This window comes from Neoarius graeffei, chromosome 2 (assembly GCF_027579695.1).
Source record: "Neoarius graeffei isolate fNeoGra1 chromosome 2, fNeoGra1.pri, whole genome shotgun sequence".
NCBI classification, from domain to species: Eukaryota; Metazoa; Chordata; class Actinopteri; order Siluriformes; family Ariidae; genus Neoarius; species Neoarius graeffei.
The window spans coordinates 82116199-82139441 of NC_083570.1; the positions used below are offsets into that span (position 1 = coordinate 82116199).

The 23243-nt window shown below is 41.9% G+C and overlaps 1 protein-coding gene across 1 annotated transcript in view; it reads left to right on the top strand.

Annotated features, from left to right (window-relative positions):
* LOC132870020 (receptor-type tyrosine-protein phosphatase eta) overlaps positions 1–22933 on the top strand; it is a 34438-nt gene extending 11505 nt beyond the window's left edge. The window contains exons 3-6 of the mRNA XM_060903566.1: positions 329–589; positions 7416–7676; positions 9227–9487; positions 22920–22933. Coding sequence (XP_060759549.1) covers positions 329–589; positions 7416–7676; positions 9227–9487; positions 22920–22933 — 797 coding nt within the window. The remainder of the gene's footprint in view (positions 1–328; positions 590–7415; positions 7677–9226; positions 9488–22919) is intronic.
* The last annotated feature ends 310 nt before the right edge of the window (positions 22934–23243 follow it).

A 23243-nucleotide genomic window follows, 5' to 3' on the forward strand; every position in this document is an offset into this window, starting at 1 on the left:
TACCTCTTTGTCTGTGTGTATCTGCTTTTTAAGTTGCAACACTGTGTGTGTTGGGGGGGGGGTGTCATGGCCTAATGGTTAAAGAAGTAGCTTTGGGACTATAAGGTCACCGGCTTGACTCCCTGTACCAGCAGGAATGGCTGAAGTGCCCTTGAGCAAGGCACCTAACCCCCAACTGTTCCCCAGGCTGCTTTGGATATGTTGCTCTGGATAAGAGTGTCTGCTAAATGCTTGTAATGTAATGTGTGTGTGTGTGTGTGTGTGTGTGTGTGTGTGTGTGTGTGTGCGTGTGTGTGTGTGTGCGTGTGTGTGTGTGTTTGGTTTACAGATCCAGATGTTGTCACCAATCTCATGGTCTCTAACAAAACCCCATCATCTGTGTCTCTAACCTGGAATGAGCCAAATGGAACCTGGTCCTACTTTAATGTAAACTGGACTGATGGCAGTGTGACTAACAGCAGTAACACTTCAAACACATCTTACACTGTCACTGGTCTGACTGCTGGAGTGAACTATACATTCACTGTTACTACAGTAGCTGCAGATGGACAGACTGCAGGAGCACCAACTCAAATCTCAGCATTCACAAGTAAGTCCTGCAGTGTTGACAGACAGCCTTACTCAGACAGATTAGATTGAATTTTAGATTAGATTAGATTAGATTAGATTAGATTAGATTAGATTAGATTAGATTAGATTAGATTAGATTAGACTGATTTGAACATGTGAATCTGCTCAAAATACAGTACTGTTCAAAACAATAATTTATTGGCTCTTATCCTGCAAATGAAAGAAAATGAATATATGAAAATATCACATGCAATAATGTCAAAGATGTCATTTTAATATTAAAATACAGCTGTAATATAGCTTTACTGTAGTACCACCATTGCATGTAGATTGACAAAACTGCACTTGTTCATTGTGTGAAGTTCTCTTTTATGTGTCATTGCTTGACACAGTGTAATTTTGTGTTATGAAGACTGCATGATGCCATGTCATTTTTGTTATGAGTATCACTAAATCGGAAAAAAGTAAAATGCACCCACTGTCCTGGAATGGATTGTTTAAAATGTAATGAAAAGGTGAAACCGGAAGTAAAGGTTACACTACTAACATGGATGCATCATCTCCTGTGTCTGGCATTGCTTTACGCACAAACACAATAATAGTACATGGTGTCAGAAGTGAAAGTTAACTTCGAAGACTTGTGAAAGCCTACTGCTGCAAATACCAAATAAGCTGGAAGACGTTTGGGAAAAGGGCAGCGAGGATTTGGAGGAATGCGGCAAGCCTGCGCGAACGTCGGATGAGACCAGTGTGTAAGTTCACTTGCCTGCAAGCTCCGTTCTCCAACAGAGGAGAATAAATGTAATGTCTACATATTCAGACGATGACAGTGAAGAACACAGACTTCATATAAGTATAGACGAGAGTGAATTAGAAGATATGGCTACAACTGCCGTTCAGATATCGCCACCAGAAAAATTCAACTTCTCCTGCATGAGCAATTGGCCCAAATGGATACGGCGCTTCGAACGATTTAGAATTGTGTCCGGTCTTAACACCAAGCACGAGGCTTATCAAGTGAACACTTTGCTGTACACCTTAGGTGATGAAGCAGATCACATACCTAGTGTTTTACCACTTACTGAACAGCAAAAAGGGACGTATAAAGACATTAAGGATGCGTTTGAGAAGCACTGTATTGGACGACACAATGTAATCTTTGAAAGGGCAAAATTTAACATGAGAAATCAGGAGAAAGGAGAGAGTGTGGAGTCGTTTATCACTGCAGTCCATACTTTAGCAGAACATTGCCAGTTTGGAGCACTCCGTGACGAATTAATACAAGACAGAATAGTAGTGGGAATCCTGGATAGAAAACTTTCACAGAGACTCCAACTTGATCCTGAACTCACACTGGCCAAGGCTATTCAAAGTGCAAGGCAAAAGGAAACTGTTAAAAAGCAACAGAATGAGCTGCATGGAGAAACAGACAAAAGACCTGATAATGTAGATAGCGTTAAGTCAAAAATCACAAATAGAAAGGAGTCAGCCAGGAAGAATGACAACAAAGCAACTAAAAGAGTGTGGTAGATGTGGTGGAGGAAAATATCACCAGTGGAAAGACTGTCCGGCTAGAGGTGCAGAATGTTGGCGCTGCCACAAAAAGGGGCATTTTGCAGTAGCCTGCTGCAGTACCTCTAGTATTCATAATGTAACTCAACAAGAGTCAAGTCAATTAGATGAGGATGTCATGTTTCTTGGAGAAGTGTCGACAGAGTAAAAGACTGAATGGATGAAAAACATACATTTCAATGGAGAATAGCTAAACTCGACACAGGTGCTGCAGTTACAGCCTTACCAGCTGAGATGTACAAACCTGTGCGGGATGGGCAGTTTAAGAGGTCAGACAAAGTACTCTATGGGCCAGGCAATAATGTGCTACAAGTGCTGGGCTATATCCAGATCATGATGGAAAATAAAGGCCAAAGCACCTCCCAGAATGTATACTTTGTTAAGGGTCTATCAAAACCTCTGCTGGGCCTTCCTGCAATAGAGGCTCTGCATCTCATTCATAGAATTCAGGAAGTGAAAGAGACCTGTAGTGATTTTATCACCTCATACCCAAAAGTGTTCACAGGACTCAGTTTACTGCAAGGGCCATACACTATCGAGCTGCAGGATGAGGCCAGACCATATGCCCTATCCACTCCTCGTCGGATCCCCATACCTCTGCGAGGCAAGGTCAAAGATGAATTAGAGAGAATGGAATCCATGGGAGTCATCTCCAAAGTCACCAGACCAACCAAGTGGTGCGCAGGGATGGTCGTGGTACCTAAGCCGAATGGAAAAATCTGCAATTGTGTGGATCTGACGCACAAATGGGTGAAACGGGAGCGGTATATACTGCCAACAGTTGACCAAACCTTGGGTCTGCTCTCAGGAGAATTCCGAGTATTCTCCAAGCTAGATGCACGGTCCGGATTCTGGCAGATTCCTCTGGCTGCTGAGTCATCACTGCTAACCACGTTCATCACTCCTTATGGACGATACTGCTTTAACAGATTACCATTTGGAATTTCCTCTGCTCCTGAGCATTTTCAGTGAAGAATGTCTCAGATGCTGGAGAGTTTTAATGGAGTCCTTTGTCATGCAGACGACATCCTGGTCTTCGGTGCTGACAGGGAGCAGCACGACGAGTGCCTGTGTAAAGTTTTGCAGAAACTACAAAAAGAAGGCCTCACCTTAAATGATAAGTGTGAATTTGCAAAGGATAATATGATGTTTGTGGGACATAAAGTGACAGCCGATGGCATTGAGCTGGATCCGAATAAGGTAAAAACCATAATGGAAATGCCAAATCCAGAAAACGTTGCAGATGTACGCAGAGTGCTTGGCATGGCCAATTACTTGGCAAAATTCATTCCCCATCTGGCATCTCTCACTACACCATTGAAAGCACTTCTTTCTGAGAAGAATGAATGGACCTGGGGACATTCACAAATACAAGCATTTCAGCAGCTCAAGGAGGAACTGAGCTCACACCAAGTTCTGGCTCATTATTCTCCCACTGCTGATACAAGAGTTGCTGCAGACGCGTCTTCATATGGTCTTGGTGCTGTCCTCATGCAAAGACAAAAAGACGACACATGGAAGCCCATCACATATATCTCCTGAAGCCTGACAGAAACAGAGAAGCGATATGCTCAGATAGAAAAAGAAGCCTTAGCGGCTACATGGGCATGTGAGCGTCTCTCCTCATACCTGCTTGGCTTAAAGTTCATGTTGAGGACTGATCATAAGCCTCTCCTCCCACTGTTACACTCCAGGGGACTAGATGAGCTGCCACCGTGGATACTGAGATTCCGATTACGTCTGATGAGATTCACCTACGACATTGAGCATGTACCAGGCAAGTCACTGATCACTGCAGATGCCCTCTCACATGCACCCATCAAAGATCTGCCCACTGAAAGACATTCAGTTAGAAAGAGATGTTGCAGTCTTTGTGGATATGATACAGGCTTCATTACCAGCCTCAAAGACATATCTCCAGAAAGTCTGTGATGAACAGCACACAGATGAGACACGCAAGCGTGTCATCAAGTACTGCCTCAATGGCTAGCCTGATAGACATTCAGTTGAACCAGACGTGAAGCCCTTCTGGCAGGAAAAAGAAGACCTTCATCTTGTGGGCCGTCTCTTACTGAAGGGCCAGAGACTTGTCATACCACAGTGTTTACATGAGAAAGTCTTACAGCAAATTCATCAAGGGCACCAGGGCATCACAAAATATAGGGCACGTGCTCAACAAACTGTGTGGTGGCCTGGATTGTCAACACAAATAAGACAAGTAGTGGATAAATGTGATGCATGCCAGATCAACCAACAGCCTCACTGTGAGCCTCTTCTTCCAACTCCCACTCCAGACAGGCCATGGCAAAGAGTCAGGACAGACTTATTTGACTGGCAACAACACACCTACCTGCTGATTGTGGATTATTTCTCCCGTTATATCGAGGTTGCATGCTTAAGATCTACTACCTCTGACACTGTAATTGCAGCTCTGAAGCAAGTGTTTGCGAGACATGGAGTTCCTGATACTGTAATGTCAGACAATGGCCCGCAATTTGCCTCAGAGTCTTTCAAGAACTTTGCTGATGCCTTTCAGTTTGTGCATGTAACCAGTAGCCCTCATTTCCCACAGGCCAATGGTGAAGTAGAGCAGGCTGTAGGTACAATCAAAAGCCTGTGGAGGAAGGGAGGGGACCAAAGTGAAGCTTTGCTTGCATACCGAGCTACCCCTCTGGAACATGGGTATTCACCCTCTCAGTTACTGATGGGCAGACAGTTGCATACAAGTGTTCCACAAGCGCCAGCCACACTGCGTCCTAAGTGGCCAAATCTGAAAAGATTTAGGGAAACAGACAAGGCAGGACGGTCGCATCAAGCAAGGCAATACAATCGCTGCCATCTCATCTGCTCTCTAACAGAATTACCACCAGAACAGAAGGTCTGGCTCACTACTGAACATACAGCAGGCACAGTTGTCAGTGGAGGTGGTCCTCCCAGATCATACATCGTGGATACTGGTAGGGGCCAGTTCAGGCGCAACAGAATCCATCTACTCCCACTGAATCAACCCCTGGTCCAAGAGCAAGAATCTTCACCAGATCTGGATCCTCCTCCAGCAACATCACAAGACCTGACCACTACCAGATCAGGGCGTGTCTCTCGACCTCCAGAAAAGTTGGACCTTTGAGTTTGAGTTAGTAATAACAACAAAGAGTTAATGAGTTAGTAATTAAGTAAAGGAGAATGTTTCCTGTCTCCAGAGTTTAGGTTTGCTAGCATAAATAAGGAGCCTATTTCAGATGGTGTTGTGTGTGGGGGAGTCTTTATCTACTGTAGAAGGGGGAGATGTCCCAGAAGGGATTGCTTAAAATGTAATGAAAAGGCAAAACCAGAAGTAAAGGTTACACTATTAATGTGGATGCATCGTCTCCTGTGTCTGTCATTGCTTTACGCACAAACACAATAATAGTCCACCCACTAAAGTCACTGCTGGTGGTTAACAAAATTGCACCTGTTCATTGTGTGAAGTTATTTTTTATGTGTCACTGTTGCTTAACACAGTGTGATTTTGTGTTATGAAGTTTGCATGATGCCATGTCATGCCTGTTCATTGTGTGAAATTATGAATATTCTTATTTTTAAACATACAGTTGAGTGTCACTAATGCTTGGCACAGTGGCATGTTGTGTTCCATCTAAAACTAAATAAAAAAGGAAACACAAAATAAAAAGTAAAATGCACCCATACAGTCATTGTTGGTGATAAACTGTGTCACATTCATCTCATTATCTTAGGCATTGCAGCGGGTTTAAAAACAGGCTGATGAATATATGGACTAGTTGAACGAGGACTTATTGTTGAGTCTCTAAAATAGTCATTGAATTAACAACCTGTTAAAAATACATCAGAATGCAGGAAATAGCATCTAAGTAATTAAAATTTTTCTGGGGGAGGACCCCCCCCAACACATTAAAAATGCTTCTAATGCCCCTGTCTCTGGCACGGCTGCTTTGGGGGCTTCACAAAACAGTACACTCAACTCAAACTTTATTTATAAAACACTTTAAAACAACCCAAGCTGACCAAAGTGCTGCACAGATTGGTAGAACAGTAATGAACTTGAAATAAAGTAAAATAAGGCAGACATAAGGTAAAAGTAATAAAATACCGAAATTAAAAAGGCCATAAAATACATACATAAAACAAAATGTAATGCAATAAAATACAAATATGAAATAAATATACAAATAAAGTACAAAAAAGTGCCAGCTCAATTAAAAGTCATAGAGAAAAAATACATTTTTAAAGAGGATTTAAAAACCTCTATGGAGTCAGCCGATCTAATGTGCCATGGCAGACTGTTCCAAGGCCTAGGAGCAGTCACCCCAAATGCTCGATCACCTTTGGTTTTTAGCCGAGATTTGGGTACAGTCAGTAACAGCTGATTTGATGATCTTAATGTTCTTCCAGGGGCATGATTGTGTAGCAGCTCTGTCAGGTACTGGGGGGCCAGCCCATTAAGAGCTTTGAAAACAAACAGTAAAATTTTAAAATCAATCCTAAATGAGACCGGGAGCCAGTGGAGTGAGGCTAAGACTGGGGAAATGTGATCATGCTTGCGTGTCCCAGTAAGAAGGCAGGCCACTGCATTCTGCACAAGCTGCAGACTATGTATGTAACAAAGTGTGATCCAGGCCAACAAAAAGTGAATTACAGTAATCAGCCATGTGTTAATGAAAGCATGAATTACAGTCTCCAGGTCTCTCTGGGAAAGAAAGCCCTTAACTTTAGATAAAATCCTGAGGTGGAAGAAGCTGTTTTTTACACCCGGCTTAATTAAAAACTTGATTCCCAGGTTCTAACCTCCATTGGTTGTGCAAAATAATGTTCAAAGGCAAAGGCAGGGTCAACTCATAGGAGATGGAGATGTCTTCTCCTTATTGTGCCCCTGGGGGAATTAAGAATGCGTTCACATGTATTCAGTTGTGAGGTGTCTGACATCTCTCAGTGGAAGGAGAGAGGCACAGTGCACATGATGGAGGTTGGAGTAGGTGTTAGTTACGTAGACTCCAATTTGTTATTGCTTCACTGCTGTAAAGGCAAAACCTGTTTCCAGTGGTCACACATGTCAGCTGAACCAGTGCGCTAGGTGTGTGTCATGTGTGTCTAGACTGTTTCCTGAGGGGGAATTGCACCCTGTTCAAGCTGCACCTCAGACTGTTAGTCCAGTCCAGTTCAATAACTAATTATAATACTGTGTGTGTGTGTGTGTGTGTGTGTGTGTGTGTGTGTGTGTGTGCGTGTGTGTGCGCCTGTTTGTCTTTGATTTGCAGAGCCAGATGTTGTCGCCAATCTCACTGTCTCAAACAAATACACATCATCTATGTCTCTAACCTGGAATAAGCCAAATGGAACCTGGTCCTACTTTAATGTAATCTGGACTGATGGCAGTGTGACTAACAGCAGTAACACTTCAAGCACATCTTACACTGTCACTGGTCTGACTGCTGGAGTGAACTATACATTCACTGTTACTGCAGTAGCTGCAGATGGACAGACTGCAGGAGCACCAACTCAAATCTCAGCATTCACAAGTAAGTCCTGTGTTGCTGACACTTTTCATTTAAAATACATGGATATAAACTAACACTCTACTCCAGAATTATTGGCACTGGGTTTGTGCAACTTTGATTTTTTCCCTGCTCATGAATTTCCATAACTTGCATTTCCACCATTCTGGTTTAAGGAGGATATGGGAGGGTATAATATTGTCAGCTGTACACTGGGAAATGTGGCAGTCATGACAATTTATTTGAACTGTGGACTTTATGTGATTTTTTTAGTTGTAAGCAGTAAGAAAAAACCTAACTGTACACTACAGTATAATATTTTTATGAACTGGTTGTCTAATAAGTACATGGCTGACATTTGCATGATTGTTGGCGCTCCAAGTGTTGAGCAGGAGATGGCAGGAGGGCACTGGTGGAAAAAAAAATCGAGCATATTTAATTATTATTACATTATTATTACATTATTTGTAAAGGTATTTGACACTGACCTGGCTACTTGTCCAGGGTGTACCCCGCCTTTCGCCCGTAGTCAGCTGGGAAAGGCTCCAGCTTGCCTGCGACCCTGTAGAACAGGATAAAGCGGCTAGAGATGATGAGATGAGATGAGATGAGATGAGATGAGATGAGATGAGATGAGATGAGATTATAACATTTGTCTGTGTGTGTGTGTGTGTCTTTGATTTACAGATCCAGATGTTGTCACCAGTCTCACTGTCTCTAACAAAACCCCATTATCTGTGTCTCTAACCTGGAATGAGCCAAATGGGGACAGGTCCTACTTTAATGTAACCTGGACTGGTGGCAGTGTGACTAACAGCAATAACACTTCAAGCACATCTTACACTGTCACTGGTCTGACTGCTGGAGTGAACTATACATTCACTGTTACTGCAGTAGCTGCAGATGGACACACTGCAGGAGCACCAACTCAAATCTCAGCATTCACAAGTAAGTCATGCGTTGTTGACACATTTTCATTTAAAATAAATGGATTTAAACTAACACTCTACTCCAGAATTATTGGCACTGGGTTTGTGCCACTTTGATTTTTTCCCTGCTCATGAATTTCCATTACTTGCATTTCCACCATTCTGGTTTAAGGAGGATAAGGGAGGGTATAATATTGTCAGCTGTACACTGGGAAATGTGGCAGTCATGACAATTTATTTGTAATGTGGACTTTAAGTGATTTTTTTAGTTGTAAGCAGTAAGAAAAAAACCCCATAACTGTACACTACAGTATAATATTTTTATGAACTGGTTGTCTAATAAGTACATGGCTGACATTTGCATGATTGCTGGCGCTCCAAATGTTGAGCAGGAGATGGCAGGAGGGCACTGGTGGAAAAAAATCTAGCATATTTATTTATTATTACATTATTATTACATTATTTGTAAAGGTATTTGACACTGACCTGGCTACTTGTCCAGGGTGTACCCCGCCTTTCGCCCGTAGCTGGGAAAGACTCCAGCTTGCCTGCGACCCTGTAGAACAGGATAAAGCGGCTAGAGATAAAGAGATGAGATTATTACATTTGTCTGTGTGTGTGTGTGTGTGTCTCTTTGATTTACAGATCCAGATGTTGTCACCAGTCTTACTGTCTCTAACAAAACCACATCATCTGTGTCTCTAACCTGGAATGAGCCAAATGGAACCTGGTCCTACTTTAATGTAACCTGGACTGATGGCAGTGTGACTAACAGCAATAACACTTCAAGCACATCTTACACTGTCACTGGTCTGACTGCTGGAGTGAACTATACATTCACTGTTACTGCAGTAGCTGCAGATGGACAGACTGCAGGAGCACCAACTCAAATCTCAGCATTCACAAGTAAGTCCTGTGTTGCTGACACTTTTCATTTAAAATACATGGATATAAACTAACACTCTACTCCAGAATTATTGGCACTGGGTTTGTGCAACTTTGATTTTTTCCCTGCTCATGAATTTCCATAACTTGCATTTCCACCATTCTGGTTTAAGGAGGATATGGGAGGGTATAATATTGTCAGCTGTACACTGGGAAATGTGGCAGTCATGACAATTTATTTGAACTGTGGACTTTATGTGATTTTTTTAGTTGTAAGCAGTAAGAAAAAACCTAACTGTACACTACAGTATAATATTTTTATGAACTGGTTGTCTAATAAGTACATGGCTGACATTTGCATGATTGTTGGCGCTCCAAGTGTTGAGCAGGAGATGGCAGGAGGGCACTGGTGGAAAAAAAAATCGAGCATATTTAATTATTATTACATTATTATTACATTATTTGTAAAGGTATTTGACACTGACCTGGCTACTTGTCCAGGGTGTACCCCGCCTTTCGCCCGTAGTCAGCTGGGAAAGGCTCCAGCTTGCCTGCGACCCTGTAGAACAGGATAAAGCGGCTAGAGATAATGAGATGAGATGAGATGAGATGAGATGAGATGAGATGAGATGAGATGAGATTATAACATTTGTCTGTGTGTGTGTGTGTGTGTGTGTGTGTGTCTTTGATTTACAGATCCAGATGTTGTCACCAGTCTCACTGTCTCTAACAAAACTCCATCATCTGTGTCTCTAACCTGGAATGAGCCAAATGGGAACTGGTCCTACTTTAATGTAACCTGGACTGATGGCAGTGTGACTAACAGCAATAACACTTCAAGCACATCTTACACTGTCACTGGTCTGACTGCTGGAGTGAACTATACATTCACTGTTACTGCAGTAGCTGCAGATGGACAGACTGCAGGAGCACCAACTCAAATCTCAGCATTCACAAGTAAGTCCTGTGTTGCTGACACGTTTTCATTTAAAATAAATGGATATAAACTAACACTCTACTCCAGAATTATTGGCACTGGGTTTGTGCAACTTTGATTTTTTCCCTGCTCATGAATTTCCATAACTTGCATTTCCACCATTCTGGTTTAAGGAGGATAAGGGAGGGTATAATATTGTCAGCTGTACACTGGGAAATGTGGCAGTCATGACAATTTATTTGAACTGTGGACTTTATGTGATTTTTTTTAGTTGTAAGCAGTAAGAAAAAACCTAACTGTACACTACAGTATAATATTTTTATGAACTGGTTGTCTAATAAGTACATGGCTGACATTTGCATGATTGCTGGCGCTCCAAGTGTTGAGCAGGAGATGGCAGGAGGGCACTGGTGGAAAAAAAAATCTAGCATATTTTTTTAAGATTCACTGTATTTTATTTAAGAACAAGATCCCAAGATGGGAGACAGTAACATTACAAAGTCAGTGATCAACACCCCCCCCCCAACCTTAGATACACATCACATGACCCAATAAGTCATAAATGAAATAAAAGACTTAACTAACAATAGTCAAAGCATGATATTTACCTTATGCTATAATGACATCAAATATCAAAATGGAAGAAGGAAAAAAAAAAGGACAAAGCATGTGAGATATCTCATTGTGCATGATTCGCCAATAAGTCTGTAACCCCCTCTGCCGTTTTTTCCCACACTTGTATTGTTGAGACTCTTGCCCCATGGATTCTTGCCGTGGATAATTCCATCATTATAACATCTTGAAAATACAACAGCCACTTTTTAATAGGAAGTTTGTGTGGGGGAAGCCACCTCTGAACAATGAGTTTTTTCGCTGCTGTTAGGCCTGCAAGCCACACTTTTCGTTGTCTCTCTGTACATTCAAACTGTGAGTCATCATTCAGTAACAACAAGCTTGGTAGTAAAGGAATATCTAATTCTAATAATTCAGACAAAATAAAAGTTACCTCTTTCCAAAAGAACTGAACTTCCTCACAATCCCAAACCATATGTTTATATGTACCTGGAATATCTTATTACATAGACTACAGCATAGACTCTTTGTGTGCTTCGCATGGAACCTATCAATGGGTGTCCAGTATGCCCTGTGACAAAACTTGAAATGAATCAGCTGGTGATTAGGGTTCTTTGATGCACTGAAAATATTATCCCATACCCCTTTCCAGTCTATAGAGTCTGTCTCTAAATCGCTTTCCCACTTAGCTTCTATTGAAATGGTAAAGTAGGACGATTCTAAGAGCCATCTATATGAAAAGGTGACAAATCCTCTGCAGGGAGAGATCAGTAATTTATAAATTACCGGGTGAATTTGCACATTTGAATCCCATGGTACCCCATAGGCACGTAATGCTGACCGCAACTGAAGATAGAGGAAAAATGAAGATTTAGGAATATCAAAAAGTTGACAAAGATTTTGAAAACTCATCAGTCCATCCCTGTTATATATATCACCCAGTGTATGAATACCACAAGAAACCCATGACTGAGATTGAAAAGGCGTCTTTCCAGAAGTCAGACCATGATTATTCCAGAGAGGAGTGTGTGTGTTTGCTTTCTTGTCATATCTAACCTGTTTTTCTATTCTTCTGAAATTTCTAATTGTATACTGTATTATAGGACCAAAGTCAATATGTTTAGTTTTAGACAAAGTGGAGAATAACACATCTTGGAGTCTTATAGGATGCACTAGGCCTTCTTCAATCTCCCTCCAAGAGGTTCGTGACGATGAATCTAACCAAATTTTCACCGGACGCAACTGGAAAGCTTGATGGTATAATTTGAAATTAGGCAGTGAGAGTCCCCCATCAGACTTGTAACGTTGTAAAGTGGAGAAACATATTCTGGGGTGTTTCCCATCCCATATAAACCTGCGTAAAAGCGCATCTACTCTTTTCCAATAGTCAGTTGGAGGTGGCAGTGGAAGCATCATGCTAATAAAATTTATTCGAGGCAGGACATTCATTTTTATTACAGAGACTCTAGTTTGTAAGGAACCTGACATTTTGCTCCAAGTGGCCAGATCCCGCTGTACATCTTTGAGTATTTTTTCATAGTTACACTTTATCAGTTCAGGGAGGGATGTCTTAACATTTATACCTAAATAAGTTAGCTCTGATTTTACAGGAATCACTGAGGGTATTGCAACGTTCTTGGCCATGTTATTGAGTGGCATTAAAGCAGACTTGTCCCAGTTGATTTTATAACCAGATATAGCCTCAAATTCATCAAATACGGGGAGTAAACCATTGAGTGATTTCTGCAAATCTGACATATATAAGATAATATCATCCGCAAACAAGGATATCACATGCCTTGACCCCTTGAATTGGACAGGTGTAATAATCTGATATTGTCTGAAATACTGTGCTAACGGTTCAATGGACAGAAGAAATAAGGCAGGAGAAAGAGGTGAGCCTTGACGTGTACCTCTAGAAACTGAAAATGGATCAGAGTGTAGGCCATTTGTGCATACCATCGCTGAGGGGTTTCTGTATAGAACTTTAACCATATCAATAAACTTGGATCCCAACCCAAATTTATCCATAACTACTCACAAATAATCCCAACTGATTGTGTCAAACGCCTTAGCTGCGTCTAGTGACAGAGCTGCACATGGGGAATCCACCTCATGAGAATGATCAATAATATGGAGCAAACGACGTATATTATCTGCAGCTAATCATCCCTTCATAAACCCTGTCTGATCAAAATGCACTGTAAAAAAAGAATAGTTGAGAATATTTGAAATTTCAAGGCAACAGTCTGCATTAAGAATTTTATGTTTTGCCAATGATGTGCCCATGATAATCCAAACTATGATAAAACTGTTATCTTTATTAAGAATTCTTAATTAAGTCAATTTTCAATTCCTCATTCTGCCAACATAGATTTCTCTTTTTGCTGAACAGTGGCATTCACAGTAGTACAAAAAGGCAATTGAGATTATCAGACTTTTTGGGGGGGCTTTTTTCACCTTTATCTGGATAGGACAGTGTAGAGACAGGAAATGAGCAGGAGAGCAGGACGGGGAGGGATCGGGAAATGACCTCGGGTCGGAATCGAACCCGGGTCCCCGGATTTATGGTATGGCGCCTTATCCACCTGAGCCACGACGCCATACCCATGACGTGGGTTTTAAAAACTTTATTTCAATATTGAAGTTTTGTAATTGTGTAGAACAATGAAAAAAGGCATGTATAGTTTAATGATAAATTGTGACAACCTCAGGGGCATCGTGGCTCAGGTGGATAAGGTGCCATACCATAAATCCGGGGGTTCGGTTCCGACCCGAGGTCATTTCCCGATCCCGAAATGTGGCAGTTGTGACAATTTATTTGAACTGTGGACTTTATGTGATTTTTTTAGTTGTAAGCAGTAAGAAAAAACCTAACTGTACACTACAGTATAATATTTTTATGAACTGGTTGTCTAATAAGTACATGGCTGACATTTGCATGATTGCTGGTGCTCCAAGTGTTGAGCAGGAGATGGCAGGAGGGCACTGGTGGAAAAAAAATTGAGCATATTTAATCACTTTCTAACTGTCATCATTAACATTATTTGTAAAGGGATTTGACACTTTGTCGTCAGCCTGTTTTTCTCTTTCTGACAAAACGGAACATGACTTTTTTGTCTATTTGAAATAATGTTTAAGATATTACATTTTTTATTGTCACTAATTATAACATTTGTGTGTGTGTGTGTGTGTGTTTGACAGATCCAGGTGCTGTTGGCAGTCTCACTGTCTCTAACAAAACCCCATCATCTGTGTCTCTAACCTGGAATGAGCCAAATGGAACCTGGTCCTACTTTAATGTAAACTGGACTGATGGCAGTGTGACTACCAGTAGTAACACTTCAAGCACATCTTACACTGTCACTGGTCTGACTACTGGAGTGAACTATACATTCACTGTTACTGCAGTAGCTGCAGATGGACAGACTGCAGGAGCACCAACTCAAATCTCAGCATTCACAAGTAAGTCCTGTACTGTCGAGAGACAGCCTTATTCATTCAACAGATTAGACTGAGTTTTAGATTAGATTGGACTGACTGAATACCTGAATGTGCTGTTGCATCTCAGAATCAAAATCAGGTTTATTGGCCAAGTATGCTGACACAAACGAGGCATTTGTTTGCAGCACTTGGTGTCTCTCTAGTGATACAGGAAAAAAAATTATATATATCAGCTGGATAGTACAGTGGTAATGCTCACTGACTACAACGTGGGAGATCGGGGTTCGAATCCTGGTTGGGGCAAAACATCATCCAGTAAGGGTCCTTAGGCAAGACCCCCTCATGATATATCAGCCTACCTCAGGAATGAGTGAAGACATAACTGTTAGAGTCCGTTGCCTGGGTCAACAAGGTCTGCGTCAGCAAACTGATGAGAAATGGGCTACTGGAACAAGACATTCCAAGGACAGAATGCTACTATACAAGCAATCCCAGATGCAGCGAATGTGGGACCATTGGATACTTCGAAACCCACAATCAAGGCTAATAAAGAAACAGCTATTAGCCCAGTGTTCCAACATCCATAATCGAAATCTACTATCACAACTAGAGATTAATGAAATACTGAATATTAATGAAGATCTACTAGTAGATGTGAATGCTGCTCTGAAGACAAGAACCATCATTGAGACCAACAAGCTGATACACAGTATAGCAACAGTAATCATGGAGATGCTTGGACACAAGGTGGGCTAGGGACATAAACAGTATCCACCATGGAAGAGATGATTAGAGGCCACGGAGAGAAGTTAGCCAGCTAGCTGAACTACAGAAAGGGGCACCCAGGAAGTACAACTCACTCTCCATACCAGAGGCACTCGAAACTGCCTAACAGCTCTGGCCACCCGGTTGAAGAGATACACCAAGGAGTGAGAGGCCAGGAGAATAAACAAGCTGTTCTCTACTGAACCAGCCAAGGTGTACTCTCAGTGGCAGGGAAACAACAACCGGTCAGACCCACCAAGAGCTGAGGTGGAAAAATACTGGAAAGACATATGGGAAAGAAAGGCATCACACAACACCGATGCCCAATGGTTAGTGGACCTAAGAGCTGACCACAGCAACCTCCCAGAACAAGAACCAGTAACCATCTCAATGGCAGACATCCAAGAAAGAGTGTCAAACATGAAAAGCTGGACAGCACCAGGCCCCGATATGATCCATACGTACTGGCTGAAGAAGCTAACTGCACTCCATGAACGCCTAGCAGCACAGATGAACCAGCTGCTGAGGGATGGGACCCACCCAAGGCAGGGCAGTACTAATCATGAAGGACCCCCAGAAGGGACCCATCCCATCCAACTACCGGCCAATTACCTGTCTCTGCACAACATGGAAGGCCCTGTCAGGCATCATTGCGGCATCTATTCCATACTGGTTGCAGATGTTCCTGTATACTATCCCAGCATGTGGCTCAGCATGTGGCTCAATACATGAGCGAGGCACAGAAAGGAATTGGCAGTAACACCAGAGGAGCCAAGCACCAGCTACTGGTTGATAGAACAGTCACCCGAGACTGTAAGAAGAGACAGACCAACCTGTGCACTGCCTGGATTGGCTACAAGAAAGCCTACGACTCAATGCCACACACATGGATACTGGAATGTCTGGAACTGTATAAGATCAACAGGAACCTAAGGACCTTCATCCAGAACTCAATGGAAATGTGGAAGAAAACCCTAGAGGCCAACTCAAAACCCATTGCCCAAGTCAACATCAAGTGTGGCATATACCAAGGAGATGCGCTATCACCACTGCTGTTCTGCATAGGCCTGAACCCCCTCAGTCAGATCATCACGAAGAGCGGCTACGGGTACCGATTCCGTAGTGGGGCAACAATCAGCCACCTGCTCTACATGGATGACATCAAGCTGTATGCCAGGAACGAGCGAGAAATAGACGTGCTGATCCACACCACCCGGATCTACAGCGATGACATAGGGATGTCATTCGGATTGGACAAGTGTGGCCGGATGGTCTCAAAGAGAGGCAAGATGATCCAGACTGAGGGGATTGACCTACCAGAGGGCAACATAGGTGATATCCAAGACAGCTACAAGTACCTTCGCATCCCACAGGCTAATGGAAACCATGAAGAGGCCACAAGGAAGTCAACCACAGCCAAATACCTCCAGAGAGTAAGGCAGGTCCTGAAAAGTCAGCTGAATGGTAAGAACAAGGTCCGAGCCATCAACATGTACACACTTCCAGTCATCAGATACCCCGCTGGTATCATAAACTGGCCAAAGGAGGAGATAGAAGCCACAGATATCAAGACTAGAAAGCTCCTCACCATGCATGGAGGGTTCCACCCCAAGTCCAGCACCCTGAGACTATACATTAAGCAGAAAGAGGGAGGCCGAGGGCTAGTGAGCATCAAGACCACGGTCCAGGATGAAACATCAAAAATCCGAGAATACATCAGAAAGATGGCCCCAAAGGATGAACTGCTAAGTGAATGTCTCAGGCAGCAGAACCCTGATGAGAGTGCAGAGGAGGAGGAGGAACAGACAACCTGGAGGGACAAACCCCTACATGGCATGTACCACCGTCAGATAGAGGAAGTGGCTGATATCAAGAAATCCTACCAGTGGCTGGATAATGCAGGACTGACAGACAGCACAGAGGCACTAATCATGGCAGCACAAGAACAGGCTATAAGCACAAGAGCCATAGAGGCCAGGATCTACCAGAGTAGATCAGACCCAAGATGCAGACTGTGCAAAGAAGCCCCTGAATCAGTCCAGCACATAGTAGCAGGGTGTAAGATGCTAGCTGGATCAGCGTACATGGAGAGGCACAACCAAGTGGCTGGGATAGTATACAGGAACATCTGCAACCAGTATGGAATAGAAGTACCCAAGTCCCAATGGGCCATACCACAGAAGGTGGCTGAGAACAACAGGGCCAAGGTTCTGTGGGACTTCAGCTTCCAGACTGACAAACAGATCCTGGCTAACCAACCGGACATAGTGGTGGTGGACAAAGAGCAGAATAGGGTGGTGGTGATAGATGTGGCGATCCCAGCTGACGCCAACATCAGGAAGAAGGAACATGAGAAACTTGAGAAGTATCAAGGGTTGAAAGAGCAGCTGGAACAGATGTGGAAGTTCAAGGGTTGCGTGGTCCCCGTGGTAGTGGGGGCACTTGGGGCAGTAACCCCCAAACTGGGAGAGTGGCTCCAGCAAATCCCAGGAACAACATCTGAAGCCTCAGTCCAGAAGAGCGCAGTCCTAGGAACATCGAAGATACTGCGCAGAACCCTCAAACTCCCAGGCCTCTGGTAGAGGACCCGAGCTTGAGGATGACATGGATACCACCCCCCCACCGGGGGTGAGAACGATATATATATATATATATATATATATATATATATATATATATATATATATGAATATGATGTATGTGTGTATATATTACATGGTTGCGCGAAGATATGAAGTTTATCTTTGAGCGGTGCATGGATATGTCATGAGTCTTACAAAACGAATGAGTGAAATATTTTTCAACATGAAAAGATAAACTTTATATCTTCACATCACCATTTAATTTTTAAAAATTATATAGACATATCCACAAAATCTTATGCAAGTTAATCAAATAAATTTTAATTTTCAACCGGTTCGCCATTTTGACAACATATGGCAAGTCAGTGGGAAAACACTGTGAGTGACATCAGAGTGAAATATCGGGAGTTATTATACATACAGGACACTTTTTCAATGGAATAAAACGTATTCTATTCCCATCTAGTGAATTTCATTCATTTGGTTTGATAGCATGCGGTATTGTTAGTATATCGCAGGGATGAGAATGAAAAATATTTAAAAAGTCTGAAAAAAGCCGGGGGTTTGGGGGCCACAGGCACCCAGTGGGGCCCAGGGGCAGAGCCCCAGTGGGGGCCCAGGGGGCGGGAGCTAGTGATTTTTGGCTATTTTTTTTTACCCCCAAACCATTAATTTTATCAGCAAAATGTTGCAATTTATTTGGAAATAAATTCCCCTTCTTGGTGGACTACCAGGTGAAAATGATTAATATGGTACAAGAGACTTGTTTTTAATCAATTCACATTTGATGATTTCAAAAAATCAATGCACCTTTTAATATAAACGAGCTCTACAGTATTATATTTCTGCATTTTTGCTATTCATGTCTTTGAATACTCTAATCCTTTAAAATTAAGTGCAAACCAGAAAAAAGTTCTATCATATAATTCTCTTAAGCTTTCTTCTGATGTTATCATGGTAGCAGGAGGTCTTGCATATTAAGCAGGAAACATTCAACATCACTTATCACTTCCCTTTCAACTGTTGTGTGTACTAACTAGGTTTTATCTGGACACATATACCATATGGTCAATTTGAAGATCAAAATGGTGATTTTGAATTAAAGAACAGGCATGCACAACTGGCATTACATATTGGAATTTTTTTTTAAATCAAAAACTATAAGTTCATCTCGGCCTAAAAAATTTGGGCAGACGCTCCCGCGTGGCACATGCCAGCAATTAATCCCCCCCCATGAAATGAGCAATAAGTAGGAGAGTTATACACAGTATCATACCTAAAATTTTATCAGAAATATAGATATGATACGATGATTCTCCCCAACATGCTACATTAGATAAGCTAACCCTGTTTATAAAAGATACACACTTATATATGACATGTATCTGATATATATATATATATATATATATATATATATATATATATATATATATATACACACACACACACCATGGCATTGATTCGTGCAATATACATTATAAATATAATGAATCATTAAACAGGCAAAATAATTTTCGACCTACCTTTGTGTTTTTTGGTGTATATGTGAAGTTCAATAGTCCTTGCCCCTCTACTAGCGTAGTTTATCATCATGTCAGAACACAATGAGCAAAGTACTTTTCCTGGGACGTCTATTTTCCATATGTGATCACCGAGCTTCGTTGTGACAGTCTGCTTGTCGATCTCGACGTTCAGTGTTCTTTCTAACCAAGCCCATCAAAAACAGTTCTTTATTCCTGCACCTTTATCAATCTCCCTTGCTCGATCCTCTTCTTCCTTATCTAGGACTTTTGCTATTGTCGATATGCTAAAATATCCCGCCTGAATACGTGTCTTTCCGATGTTACCAATGCGTATTGGCAAACAGTGTGTACGGTCGGTGAACGGCGATTGCAAGCCACGCGTGGAGAACATGCGTACTTGTGTTTATACACTGCACGCGATGGGATTTCCCAAAAATTCTACCGCAAATAAGTCGAACATTGTCGCAAAAGTGAATGTTAATTACGACATGTCGAAAGACTCGAGTGTGTTAACCCAGAGCCTACCAAGAATCAAGACGTTATAAGGCAACCACAGATCGTTAACCATACACACACACACACACACACACACCCGAAATTTCTCAACGGATTTACATCGATCTCAAAAATGATCATTTTGGTCTGAAAAAGTCGGAAATCCGCCGATCGACGGAAAATTCTCATCCCTGATATCGCTTATCCTACGTGTATTACGTCACTCTACCCAATGGAGAATGAGCACTGAATATGGTTTACAATATTGTATGGTTGTCAAGACAACATGACGTCGCATGTCGGAGACATAAAACTTCCACGCTAGCAAGCAACTGTGACAATTTGTAAACATACATGGCCGCCAGGTTTGCTTCGTTAAATGCGGAAGATTTTGAGAGAATTTTGAAAGAAAAAAATGTGGTGAACACCCGAAAGGAATGTGTATGTATAATAAGAATAATATTGGCTTGCTTTTTTTGTGGTATATCAGATATATTCCATTCAGTGAGCATCATATTGAACTCGTCTTCGACTCATTCAGTATCATGCTAGCTGAATGGAATATGTCTGATATATCACTCAACGCCAGCTAATATTATTTAAATGTCACTCAGATCCGTGATGTCCAGTACTGTGCAAAAGTCTTCGGCACATGCAATGAAATGCTGTAGAGCAAAAATGCCTTCAAAAATAATGAAATTAAATGTTTCTACATTAAAAAATTCCAGAAAGATCAGTAAGCAGTAATGCATGAAAATAGTCAATGTTTGGTGTGACGACCTTTTGCTTTAAAAAAAAATAGTCAATTAGTGCAGTTTTATAAGGAACAATTAGTGCAGTTTTATAAGGAACTGAGCTGTAAGTTTTACTGAGCGTCTTGCAGAACCAGCCGCAGTTCTTCTGGGCACTTTGTTGCACTTCCTTCTTATTTTTTCATTCTTATTTTAAACCCAGCAGCCTTTGTTATGTTTTTGTCTGAAAAGTGTTCTGTTATGTAATATGCTGCTGTCTTTACTGACATGCAAACACTTTTCTGTAACATTTAATTTTGTGCTGGAAAGCTAATGTTTGATGATCTAAAGTGTTTTTGTACTGGTTCCATAATGAAGAAGTCATAAAATAAATGTTTGTAAAAAAGATTATACTAAAAAAAAAATTAAATAAATAAATAAATAAATAAATAAAAGGTGCCTTAGACTTTTGCACAGTACCATATTTCATATGAAAAATACGAGTTTTTCAACATGAGAAGATAAACTTCATATCTTCAAGCCAACATGTAATTTTCTTTTATTATATAGACACATTCACAACCAAAAACTATGCAAGTTAATCAAAACAATTCATTGATATCCTCCTGAGTGAAGAGATTGGAAAATATGGTACTCAATGTCCCAAATGTAGTTCATGTGAAAAATACGATTAGTGTTTTGCTGGGAAATATGGCAGTGTCTATATAATAAAAACATATATGCAATGTCCAATATCAGTAATATAGACACAGGATCTGTTGAAAATGATAATCTATTAGGTCCTATTAAGATATCAAAAGAATAACACGTGCAATGAGTGGTATTTTGAGTTGATGCTTATGTGGAAGATGTAGTAGTAATATCAGAATCCTGGTGTAATATTGCTTTCTTCTCACACAATATTTTTTAGTTCAGTATATTTTTGTACAGGGCGGCACGGTGGTGTAGTGGTTAGCACTGTCGCCTCACAGCAAGAAGGTCCGGGTTCAAGCCCCGTGGCCGGCGAGGGCCTTTCTGTGCGGAGTTTGCATGTTCTCCCCGTGTCCGCGTGGGTTTCCTCCGGGTGCTCCGGTTTCCCCCACAGTCCAAAGACATGCAGGTTAGGTTAACTGGTGACTCTAAATTGAGCGTAGGTGTGAATGTGAGTGTGAATGGTTGTCTGTGTCTATGTGTCAGCCCTGTGATGACCTGGCGACTTGTCCAGGGTGTACCCCGCCTTTCGCCCATAGTCAGCTGGGATAGGCTCCAGCTTGCCTGCGACCCTGTAGAACAGGATAAAGTGGCTAGAGATAATGAGATGAGATGAGATTTTGGTCTGCAATGCCCTGGCGACTTGTCCAGGGTGTACCCCGCCTCTCGCCCATAGTCAGCTGGGATAGGCTCCAGCTTGCCTGCGACCCTGTACAGGATAAGTGGTTAAAGATAATGGATGGATGGATTAATTTTGATACCTCACTTTGGGATGTACTTATTGTATAATTCTTAGCAACCTTTATTTCCATACACCTGACACTGGTGAAATGTGAGTCAGGTTAGGGACCACTATCCTATACTTAATGGCTATGCACCATCATCAAATCTTTAACTTTACTCAGAATGCTCTCTGACATGGCTGCTTTGGGGGCTTCATGAAACAGTCCACAATTCAAACTTGATCCCCAGGTTCTAACCTCCTTTCATTGTGGAAAATAATTTTTTCAAAGGCCAAGGCAGAGCCAACTCATACGGTAGGAGATGGAGAAATCTTCTCTTTGACTGTGCCCATGGGGCAATAAGAATGTGTTCACATGTATTCAGTCGTGAGGTGTTGGACATCTCTTAGTGGAAGGAGAGAGGCATGGTGCATATGATGGAGGTTGAAGTAGGTGTTAGTTAGGTAGACTCCAATATGCTATTACTTCACCCCTGTCAAGTCAAAACCTGTTTCCAATGGTCAAGCATGTCAGCTGAACCAGTGCACTAGATGGGCGGCACGGTGGTGTCGTGGTTAGCACTGTTGCCTCACAGCAAGAAGGTCATGGGTTCGAGCCCAGTGGCCGACAGGGGCCTTTCTGTGTGGAGTTTGCATGTTCTCCCCGTGTCTGCATGGGTTTCCTCCGGGTGCTCCGGTTTCACCCACAGTTCAAAACATGCAGTTAGGTTAACATGGGGCGGCCTTGGGCTGAAGTACCCTTGAGCAAGGTACCTATCCCAAACTGCTCCCTGGGTGCTGTAGTATGGCTGCCCACTGCTCTGGGTATGTGTGTGTGCTCACTTGTTTGTGAGTGTGTTCACTGCTTCAGATGGGTTAAATGCAGAGGATGAATTTCACTGTGCTTGAGTGTGCATGTGACAAATAAAAGCTTCTTCGTTTTCTCGATGTGTTTCATGTGTGTCTAGCCTGCTTCCTGTAGGGGAATTGCAACCTGTTCAAGCTGCACCTCAGACTGTTAGTCCAGTCCAGTTCAATCACTGATTCCTATAGATATTTATGTAGTGCCTAAAAGCAGAACTCCTGATGAGTGTGTGGGTGCAATCAGTTAATTATTGAAATTAAGTGATCAATCTCATTAAATCAGTCTCATTAAGTTTGAAGGTTAATAATTAAAATGAATCAATCCCATTGAATCGTTTACTTTGACTCATTTGAATTGAATCATACCATAGAATCACTCATTTGAAGTGAATCATTCAGTGAATCGTTCAATGAATCATTTAGTGAAT